The 11,901-nt window shown below is 38.1% G+C and overlaps 1 protein-coding gene across 4 annotated transcripts in view; it reads left to right on the top strand.

Moving 5' to 3' along the window:
- NRG1 (neuregulin 1) overlaps positions 1–11,901 on the top strand; it is a 219,196-nt gene that overhangs the window by 56,120 nt on the left and 151,175 nt on the right. For all 4 annotated transcript variants that reach the window (XM_007466130.1, XM_007466131.1, XM_007466132.1 and 1 more), the window contains exon 3: positions 2,795–2,916. In XM_007466130.1, coding sequence (XP_007466192.1) covers positions 2,795–2,916 — 122 coding nt within the window. The remainder of the gene's footprint in view (positions 1–2,794; positions 2,917–11,901) is intronic.

Below are 11,901 nucleotides of genomic sequence, written 5' to 3'. Positions count from 1 at the left end.
TCCTGCTCTAAGACCCAAGGATTGAAGAATCTCGTAGTTAAACGTGTCATTAGAGTTCAAAGGGGCCCTTCATGTCCCTGGAGAATTTTGAGTTTCCATTGAACTGCAGAAAGGGTTGCCAACCTTTTTGACATAAACACTTTCTCCCTTCATAATATTTTTAAATATGCATGTCTCATTTAAGCTTTCATTTTAAAACAGGGTTTGTTTTTTCAAAGCTGATTGAAACCACTGATCTAATTTAATCTTTCTCTGCCTAGAGATATTCTTGTTCGGAACTGCTTGACAGGTGGCTATCCAGACTTGAATCTTTCCAAAGAGAAAACCTAACTCTTTCACACAACACCCTGTCCATTTTTGGGTGCTCAAAAGGTTCTTCCTTATTTGTCATCCAAAAATGTGCCTTCTTTTTCCTGTAAGACACAATTCTACTTTTAAGAGCTTCACCAAATAATTTCCTTTTCCAGATAACAACGGTGAAATGTCTTTAAATATATCTTGTTCATAGCTACCTGCCAGTGGAACCCCTGTTTCTTTAATAGCATCTTCTCTAGTGATAAGATTTCTAGGCCCTATTCAATTCTGATCACCCTCTTCTAAACTCCTCTAGCTATTGATATTTTTTTTATCAAATGCCACTTTGAAACATAATGCAATACTCTAGATGTGATTCAGCCTGTGAGCGGTGTATTGAGACTTTTATCCAATTTGATTTGTGCTCTTTTAATATTAATTCGGCCAAAGAGTGCATACATTTCTTTTCTCTTCTTTTTTAAATAGTTGTTTAAAATGGAGTAATGTTAAACGTGTAGCTAATTGAAACCTTTTTTTCTGTATATATTGTTGTCAAGGCTCATCCCTCCCAGCCTGTATTTCTGCTACTGATTTTTGAACCCGAGTGTATTTGTTATGCTTAGCTTGATTAAATTGATTCTTGGTCTTGGCCCACTGATGCTCAGTCATAGAATTCCCAAGGGTGTCTCTACAGAAAGGATTCCTTAGTCACTTGTCACGCCTGCCTTAGAAATTCACTGTAACTATTTGCATAAAATGACTAAGAGGTAGGTTGTCAAGAACTCTAAGTTTGTTTAATGCAACACTTACTTCAGCATAGAAAATGACATTCTTTTTCCTTGTTCTCTTTCTCTTTCTCTTTTAAGCATAACATTTATTTACATTCCTTGGAATAGTATTCCAGTAAGCACTGCCCAGGTCTTTTAGGAGAATTTTGATTTTAAGAACTATCCCTCTAAGATTAACTGTAAATTGATGTTAACTGTAGGTCTGATTACCATGTTTCTTTAAGAAGATTCTCATGAGAGAGGTACTCAAGGCTGGCAGAATTTAGAAAAAAAAAAAAAAAGAGAGCAGCTCCAGGTACATGATCATGAAAGGCTTGATGAAGGAACTGGCTCAGAGGTGGTCCTTAAAGATCAGCTCATATCTTGATGGGTAGAAATATGGGGCCCCCATTCTAGGAGAAAGAAGTAATAAGCAAAAGTACCAACATGGAAGTCAGGTAGGGGTGGGGTTCAATCCCGTAGACTGGAGGAGAAGGGTAGAAAGTAAATTTTGGACAATTGATCCAATGTGATTAATAATATCATCTGGCAAGAAGACGAGAAAATGCGCTTAAAAATGAGGAAGGTGTAGTTTACGGGAGGTTTGCGTATAATTCTGAGTTGCTGTCTTTGCTTCCTGCCTTTTCTCCCTGATGTCCTCCTCTCAAGAACCCAGGCAGTCAATACCAGGCTCCTGTATACAAGGACACTGTATTTTTTTTTTTTTTTTAATGTTTTACTGGAGTACAATTGCTTTACAATGTTGTGTTAGTTTCTGCTGTACAACGAGGCGAATCACCTGTATGTGTACATATATCCCTTCCCGGTTGGACGTCCCTCCCCCCTCATCCCACACATCTAGGTCATCACAGAGCACAGAGCTGAGCTCCCTGTGCTATACAGCAGGTTCCCACTAGCTATCAAAAGGCTTTAATGAATGCTGTGCCAATCCCAATAGGCCTGAGTTTTTAAATCATAGAGACTGCTTAAATTATAGGCTATGTGCGGTAGTAAAGCAGAGAGCCAGATGCAAATCACAGTGCTGCCCATGCTTAGAATGAGTGCCAAATATTGATTTAATATGTAGTTTTATAAGTGTGTGCTATTGTTGCATGAATATTTATTTCAATATTAAGAACCATTTGTGTAGTACTGTGCTCCCAGCAATGAGAATCTTTTTAAAGAATGACAAATTCCCTTTCTTTTGGAAGTGATAAATCCTCTCCATTCAAAATTAACGTAATTCCTGATGTCACTCTGCTGGGAAAAGAAGTGCAGAGCATTTTAATCTAGTCTAGCCTTCATTAAGTATCTGTCCTTACCAGATTTATAAGAAACGGCTTTACACTTTTGTATCTTCCTTAACCCTAGTGGCTGGTGACACTGAGATACAGAGAGGAAAGAAAATTTATCGTTTGGGTGAAAAAAAATTCTGAGGCATAATGTGGGTAGTGGTGGTGCTAGAGGAATAAAAAGAAAAATTAGAAAAGAATTTGTTTAAATTGCTGAGCTGGATGGTAAAATTAAGACTACGTCCAGGGTATAATTTAAATGAGATGTATCTCACTTTTGGTAAAATCACACATCTGTGTACTAGTCAGTTGTGTTTTAACATGGTGTGTGTAGAGTGGGAAGGGGGAGTTTGAGAACTCTGAAACTACAGAGGCTTTATTTTGATGGTCATTGTATTTCTGTGAAATACACTTACAACCGCTTTGGTCCTGGTCTTACAGGAAGTCAGAACTTCGCATTAACAAAGCATCACTGGCTGATTCTGGAGAATATATGTGCAAAGTGATCAGCAAATTAGGAAACGACAGTGCTTCTGCCAATATCACCATTGTGGATGCAAATGGTAAGAGACACCTACTATGTGCTATTTCTCAGTCTCTGAGAGGAGTCATCAAGGTATGTGGTAAGACTTGTAATACATCGGTGTGTTAAATCTCATTGTGAACAAACAAAAATCGTGGAGGGAAAACCACGCATTTCAAGTATCTTATGCGTCCTCCATAAGGCTCTTTACCCATGATGTGAAATAGACCTGAAATATACATAGATTTTTTAAAAAGGGAGTTGAATGGCATCATGAATAGCAGAGACAGGATGGTTTTGCTAAAAGAAAGAGATTATACCTCCAACTTTAAGTTAGTCAGGGAGAGCAGGTAAGTTTTTTGCTCTGTCAAACCAGAATATGTGTATACATATAATTTATGTACAGGATACATATGTATATACAGAATATATGTATATTGTATATATTTACATACATGTGTATTACGTATGAATATATGTTCAGTGTGTGTGTGTGTGTGTGTGTGTGTGTGTGTTCGTGCGTGCGCGTGTGTAAACAGAATACAATCCTGACGTAGTCCTGGCAGTTTTTATGTTCTTATATACATCTGGCTCTAGGTAGTAGAAAGTTAGGCCTATCAGGTTGTTTTGGGCCTGTTAATTCGGAAATTAAGAGAGTCTTAGAGGCACAGCCTTTTTTACTATGTATAAGCTTCAGCTTCTGTTTCTCTGAGGGCAGTGTCAGGGGATGTTTGTTAAACAAATGAATGACTTGGAGGCAGAAGGTGCCCCTATCTTCCGACCACCTCTCCAAGTTATCTGAGGAAGGGCAAAGCTCCACAGCTGGTGGCTCTCTGTTCCCGATCCCCTAACACTGCACAACTTGATGGAGTCATCTATAGAAGCTGATGATGAGCTAGCAGTGAGCATCTAAATCTCTTGAAACAATAAAACGCTGCTTCAAAACCTTTGGTGCTGTTTTGAGTTATGGCCCTGAACAGCTGCCTTCACAAGCCCTGTCATCTGTTATAAAACAAAGCCTAACTGCACCGCTTCTAGGCAGGTGCTGAGAAAGAATGTCCACTGCAAAGGCCTGATCTCTTAAAGTGATAAGATAAAATTGCAAAGCCAGCAAGGGAAGAGTAAAAGTAACTTTAGGGGTTAATTTCTTAGGAGACTGATGTTGTTTATGTCAGTTGACTTAACAGGATAAGGAGAATGGAGTGAGATACAAATATGGAACAGGGTTGGGAAAATCCAGGTTAATTCCTGAGTCTTCCGTGGACTTCCCAATGAACTGCTCTATTGCAGTGTAATCAAACTTCATTACTTTCATTTTAAATACCTCCCTCCACAGAGAATAAAGGACAACAGTGAAAAGTGGATTCCCTTACTATTGTTAGGGGTCGTGTTTCTCACTTACCATTTAAAATTTATAAGAGTAAACATAACATCGCTTTACTTTTGAATCAGCACAGGTTAAGCAATAGAGTTTTGCTCGTGCTATTTTTCCCCACTTGGAATTTTATGGGATGCAACTTGAAACACAAATTTAAAATTTCAGTGGCTTATTCTTTTCTTACTATTATACCGTGTTTAATAGCTTGTTCTCAGTTTGTCAGTTGCTTGTTTGGTTCAATCTGTGTCCTCGTGGTAAAGGCTATTGAATTACGATTTGGACACGATTAGATTTGTGTAGTTATGCATACTGTAAAGTCCCAGGAAAATAGAATTAAATAATTAATTAGTAGAATTTTTAAATTAATTTCGGGGTGCTGAAGTTTTGATAATATGGCTTTTCACATTTCTTTCATAGGAGAGACATCCAACTTATTGTTCCATATTAATTCATTCAAGAATTGGTCTTGAATTTGAATGTAGTATTGACCAATTATAAAGTGTAGAGAAATGAAGGTAGGGGTGTTCTTTTTTACCTGACAAGAATAAAGAGAAGTTCACGGAGTATTGTAAGGAAGTCATTCTTAAACAACCAACTAAAATTCCTTAAGGACTGGGTTCCTATTGGCTCATTGAAATCATCTGAAGGAGGACAAAGAAAGTCAATTATAGTATAAGGTGGTGGTTTTTATTTTCTTCTTAGAATGTTAGGACTAGTTCATCCTTATCCAACCCTCTCATTGTATTTAAAAAGAGATGGAGACTTAGGTTGTGTCTTAAATTATTTAATTCCCGGTCCAGTATAGTTTACTCTATACCAGACTGTTTGTGAACGTTTAAGGTAGATTCCTTGGTTTGTGAAGAACGAAAACTGAAAAACTGGTGTGTGGCATCAAGAGAGGGGGATTCCATTGGGAGGAACTAGAACTCCATTATAACTGGGACTCGAGGAGAAAATGGTACCCAGGGTGTATCACCAGGAATTTATGGCTTTTCTCTCAGGTCTCTCCTTCACGTGCCTCAGATATGTTCTTGAATCTTCTGTTTCTTAGATTTTCTAACCTCTCCTGCTTTCAAATATGCTTCTTTTTTTTTTTTTTTGGGTACGCGGGCCTCTCACTGTTGAGGCCTCTCCCGTTGCGGAGCACGGGCTCCGGACGCGCAGGCTCAGCGGCCATGGCTCACGGGCCCAGCCGCTCCGCGGCATGTGGGATCTTCCCGGCCCGGGGCATGAACCCGTGTACCCTGAATCGGCAGGCGGACCCTCAACCACTGCGCCACCAGGGAAGCCCATCAAATATGCTTCTTTATAATTCCAAACTTTGACCTGCTTATGATTCCAGTTGGCCATATTCTTCTTCGTGGCTCCTTTGAAGGCATCCTTTCAGTTTTGACTCCTACTGTGCGATTGTTTCCTCAGTTCCTAAATCAAATTCCCCTTAGGAAGAATCTGACTGGCAGAGCTGACTATGCCAGACCGCATCAAAAGATCCAGAGAGCTTACAAATCATCATTGTATTCTAATCAGGTCCCCACCATGGGCTCACCCAGGATAGTGAAGCCAGAAACGTGGCTGCGTAGAAACACCTTCTCTTTTCAGAGGAAGTGGGTCAGATGTGACGCTCATCAGAGCCTGTACTCCTCAGGCAACAGAACAGACAAGGCCAGTGCATTCTGTATATTGGGAGACTCTCATTTCTTCCCACACCTCAAGGGCTTAGTTGTGGTGCCACCAGAGGAAAATGTGGAATCATTCTGATGTTCACCTTCTACTGTCATCTATGAATTTGCTCTATTCAGATCAAGACTGGTTATCCAAGAAGTCTCAGCTCAGGTCCTGAGCTCTTGGGGACTCAAATTCACTACCTTCATGTTGTCACATCCCTGTCCCTCAAGATTCTGGGAGGAGGTTGCACAGAAACCTGATTTCAGAGAGGAAAAACGCTCTACTCTGGTTATAAACTGCCACACGGCCAAACTCGCTCTTCTTTTCTTTTCTTTTCTTTTTTTCCAAACATCTTTATTGGGGTATAATTGCTTTACAATGTTGCGTGAGTTTCTGCTATATAACAAAGTGAGTCAGCTGTACGTATACATATATCCCATATCCCCTCCCTCTTGCGTCTCCCTCCCACCCTCCCTATCCCACCCCTCTAGGTGGTCACAAAGCATGAGCTGATCTCCCTGTGCCATGCGGCTGCTTCCCACTAGCTATCTGTTTTACATTTGGTAGTGTATATATGTCCATGCCACTCTCTCACTTCGTCCCAGCTTACCCTTCCCCCTCCCTGTGTCCTCAAATCCATTCTCTACTTCTGTGTCTTTATTCCTGTCCTGCCCCTAGGTTCTTCAGAACCACTTTTTTTTTTTTTAGATTTCATATATATGTGTTAGCATACGGTATTTGTTTTTCTCTTTCTGACTTACTTCACTCTGTATGACAGAATCTGGGTCCATCCACCTCACTACAAATAACTCAATTGCATTTCTTTTTATGGCTGAGTAATATTCCCTTGTATATATGTGCCACATCTTCTTGATCCATTCATCTGTTGATGGACACTTAGGTTGCTTCCATGTCCTGGCTATTGTAAATAGAGCTGCAGTGAACATTGTGGTACATGACTCTTTTTGAATTGTGGTTTTCTCAGGGTATATACCCAGTAGTGGGATTGTTGGGTCATATGGTAGTTGTATTTTTAGTTTTTTAAGGAACCTCCGTACTGTTCTGCATAGTGGCTGTATCAATTTATATTCCCACCAACAGTGCAAGAGGGTTCCCTTTTCTCCACACCCTCTCCAGCATTTACTGTTTGTAGATTTTTTGACGATGGCCATTCTGACCAGTGTGAGGTGATAACGTCATTGTTGTTTTGATTTGTATTTCTCTAATGATTAGTGGTGTTGAGCATCCTTTCATGTGTATGTTGACAATCTGTATATCTTCTTTGGAGAAATGTCTATTAAGGTCTTCTGCCCATTTTTGGATTGGGTTGTTTGTTTTTGTGATATTGAGCTGCATGAGCTGCCTGTATATTTTGGAGATGAATCCTTTGTCAGTTGCTTCGTTTGCAAATACTTCTCCCATTCTGAGGGTTGTCTTTTTGTCTTGTTTATGGTTCCCTTTGCTGTGCAAAAGCTTTGAAGTTTCATTAGGTCCCATTTGGTTGTTTTTTTTTTTTTCCATTCCTCTAGGCGGTGGGTCAAAAAGGATCTTGCTGTGATTTATGTCATAGAGTGTTCTCCCTATATTTTCCTCTAAGGTTTTTATAGTGTCTGGCCTTACATTTAGGTCTTTAATCCATTTTGAGTTTATTTTTGTGTACGGTGTTAGGCTGTGTTCTAATTTCATTCTTTTGCATGTAGCTGTCCAGTTTTCCCAGCACCCCTTATTGAAGAGGCTGTCTTTTCTCCATTGTATATTCTTGCCTCCTTTATCAAAGATAAGGTGACCATATGTGCATGGGTTTATCTCTGGGCTTTCTATCCTGTTCCATTGATCTATATTTCTGCTATGTAACAAAGTGAGTCAGCTATATGTATATAGCTGACTGTCTTGATTACTGTAGCTTTGTATTATAGTTTGAAGTCAGGGAGCCTGATTCCTCCAGCTCTCTGTTTTTCTTTCTCAAGATTGCTTTGGCTATTTGGGGTCTTTTGTGTTTCCAGACAAGTTGTGGAATTTTTTGTTCTAGTTCTGTGAAAAATGCCATTGGTAGTTTGATAGGGATTGCACTGAATCTGTAGATTGCTTTGGGTAGTATAGTCATTTTCACAATGTTGATTCTTCCAACCCAAGAACATGGTATATCTCTCCATCTGTTTGTATCATCTGTAATTTCGTTCAGCAGTGTCTTATAGTTTTCTGCATACAGGTCTTTTGTCTCCTTAGGTAGGTTTATCCCTAGGTATTTTATTCTTTTTGTTGCAATGGTAAATGGGAGTGTTTCCTTAATTTCTCTTTCAGATATTTCATTATTAGTGTATAGGAATGCAAGAGATTTCTGTGCATTAATTTAGTATCCTGCTACTTTACCAAATTCATTGATTAGCTCTAGTAGTTTTCTGGTAGCATCTTTAGGATTCTCTACGTATAGAATCATGTCATCTGCAGACAGTGACAGTTTTACTTCTTCTTTTCCAATATGCATTCCTTTTATTTCTTTTTCTTCTCTGATTGCCGTGGCCAGGACTTCCAAAACGATGTTGAATAAGAGTGGTGAGAGTGGGCAACCTTGTCTTCTTCCTGGTCTTAGTGGAAATGGTTTCAGTTTTTCACCACTGAGAACGATGTTGGCTGTGGGTTTGTCATATATGGCTTTTATTATGTTGAGGTAAGTTCCCTCTGGAGGATTTTTATCATAAATTGTTGTTGCATTTTGTCAAAAGTTTCTTCTGCCTCTATTGAGAGGATCATATGGTTTTTCTCCTTCAGTTTGTTAATATGGCGTATCACATTGATTGATTTGCGTATATTGAAGAATCCTTGCATTCCTGGGATAAACCCCACTTGATCATGCTGTATGATCCTTGTAATGTGCTGTAGGATTCTGTTTGCTAGTATTTTGTTGACGATTTTTGCGTCTTTGTTCATTAATGATATTGGCCTGTAGTTTTCTTTTTTTGTGACATCTTTGTCTGGTTTTGGTATCAGGGTGATAAACCATCTCTTCTTAAATGTGTATTTACCGTTGACTTGGGCTGAGAGAGTAGAATTCTCAAGAATCCCCCCACCCCCAGTATGGGGGAGGGGTGTCCTAGGAAAAAAAAGACTTAAAAATAAGAACATGTTGCCAAAATCTTATATTATGTAGAACTCCCCTTGAGATTTTAATTATATTATCTATGAAATATTAGTCATTTTGTTTATTTTGTGTGGTCTAACTCGTTTCTCCGATAAGTACGTAACTACAGTTTGATAATTTCTATATAGGTTGCCTTGATGAAAGATCCTGGTATGTGGCTGTGAGCTAATTATCCTAATTTCAATCTATGCAAAGGATTTCTTGTGATTTACTTAAATTCTCACACAGGTGCCTTCCTGGCACTTAGATGTTCATACTTTAGGACAAGATTCTAGGAGGGATGGCAGGAGTTAGAAGGAAAAATGCATGGAAGACTGTGTTTTCTTTTCTCCTTAGGAAAAAAAGAAAAATTTAGCAAGATGAGCTTGCTGTTTGACACTATCTTTAATCCCATTATGACAGCCGGAGAACTATTAGAATAAAATTAGCACAGATCACAAAAATCTTCCATCTAATCTTGTAAACTTCCTGCAGTGAAATCCATTGTTTAGATCTGCTTAGATTAACAACTAGATATAAATGAAATAATACGAAAAAACTGAATTTCCCCTCGAATCATTGTATGCTTGAGTGAAACGATGACCATATTTCCAATATCTTCAAGCATTTAGAAAAGAATGTACATATAGCTAATTGTTTTGTTAAGCATTTTAGAAATTTATATGTTTTGGGTCATTTCCAATGCCTTTTAATCCCTACCTTATTTGGAAAAAAGAACTTGTCATACGGTAGACAGATATAAACCTATGCTGTCTGCTAATGACTTCTGGGATTATGTAAGTCTACCAAAGTCCAATTGAGTTTTCGTACCAAACAGGATCTTGTAGGCAGTCATCATTACGTGATGGATTACAGGTGGATTCCTTTCATGAATTCAAATATAGTAGTTTAAAAGGCCACATACACCATGTTCACACAGATCATACACTGTATGTTGATTTTAATTTGTATCTTATTTGGCTTGGTCTTTATAGAGGAAACCTTAATTTAGTCATTAATTCTTAGCTAAGAAGCTCTATTAAAAACTCCTGGGCAGCAGATTAGGGAAGAGAATAATAGACGTAACTGGTTTTCAAATTAATTAAGTACTGCTGTCTTTTAAAAGATTAATACAGGAGAATATACAACTAATCAATCATATCTTCTACTAGGTTTTCTTGTTTTAATCAGGAGAAAAATCATTTGAGTGAGATCCAAGATCCCATAGGAGCAATTGGGCTCCTAGCAATAAAATAGCTGTTTCATTTTAGATGAGCAGAAAAAAATATTTCCACAAAATTTGATTAATATATCAATTGGCCCTTTAAAAAATTAGCTCATGTGGGTAACCCACATTGACAGTGTTGTTAGAAATGCCATGATATTGGTGAACAACCTATAGTTACACTGAGAATCACATAAAATATGTTTTATAGTTTGTATAGTAGTTTCCATGTATGTTGCATTATGTAGGATTCCCATGAAGTGTAATAAGGAAGAGTAATATCAGTGGAAAAGAGCTGTCTTTTCAATGCATGGTATCCATCCTGCCTCTACACCATTTGTTAATTTCTCAATTTCTGAGTTGCTTAAGACTAAGCTCTGATTATGAGCAAGAATTCAGATGCTCAAAATCATTTTTACCAGTGCTAATAAGTATGCCCATCTTAAATCTTTAAAAAAATGACTTGATCACAATTTTTGAAGGCACGATAATGACCTGTGATTTTAGAATAATAAAGAGTCACACAATTGGATATTTAAATTCACACAGACATATGTATGCTTGTATTTGTTTATGTGTATTTTGCTAAATAGTTATGTTTAGTATATTGTGCTCATGAAGAAATCTCAAACAAGCCATGCATACATAATAATTAGAAAAATTCCTTTCCAGAAGGTGTTATTTTTCAGACACTGCCACTTTTTCTTGAGAACAGATCCAGTTTATTAAAAAAGCACTCAATCATTACAAATATACTGATGTTCCATATGTTTCCTTGCCTACGCAGCATAAATTGCTCAGCTGTATTCAATTCTTGATGATTCTAAATCCCTATTAATTTGCAGTAATGAAGGGGATGCCCTTTATAAATTAACAAATTTAATATACCAAATTACTAAGGGGAGAGATGTGTTGCTTAAATAAACATCAAGGAGATTTCAGGACTCGATAATTTTTTTTTTAATCTGTAATTGTAACAAAATTATTTTCAGTCACCCTTATAAAAAAAGGTTGTTTTCTCAATCTATGAATTCTACCCAAAACACATAAAAATGTTTGCTGAGTGATTTTAATCAGAAAGATTAACTTTTCTTATTAGCAAGATTCTTTTAGTATAGAAGTATACGAGTTCTGAGCTTGTATTACCCCCAAGATAATTCAAAAGTTTTTTATTTGAACCATAATCATTAAAGATGTTTTTAAGGTCTCCAGGATAAACTCTAATTTTAGAAAGGGAGGTTATTTTAAGTTGTCTACATGTAGATACATTTTTGTGCTAACCTCCTGTTCTGGTATTTTTATGTATCATTCAATGAAACAAGGAAATGTTATGGTTAACCTTTCTTCCTGTTGAAATCTTTTATGCTGAAGATAGACTAGATCTGATTCTGGGGGTTTTGTTTTGTTTTGTTTATCTTTTGGAAGGTCACAGGGGACTACTTAGTTTGTCAAAAATAAATGTGAGGGCTTCCCTGGTGGCGCAGTGGTTGAGAGTCCGCCTGCCGATTCAGGGGACGCGGGTTCGTGCCCCGGTCCAGGAAGATCCCACAGGCGGCGGAGCGGCTGGGCCCTTGAGCCATGGCCGCTGAGCCTGCGCATCCGGAGCCTGTGCTCCACAACGGGAGAGGCCACAGCAGTG

This window comes from Lipotes vexillifer, unplaced genomic scaffold (genome assembly GCF_000442215.2).
Source record: "Lipotes vexillifer unplaced genomic scaffold, Lipotes_vexillifer_v1.1 scaffold696, whole genome shotgun sequence".
Taxonomy (NCBI): domain Eukaryota; kingdom Metazoa; phylum Chordata; class Mammalia; order Artiodactyla; family Lipotidae; genus Lipotes; species Lipotes vexillifer.
This window is presented reverse-complemented; position numbering and strand designations above follow the sequence as displayed.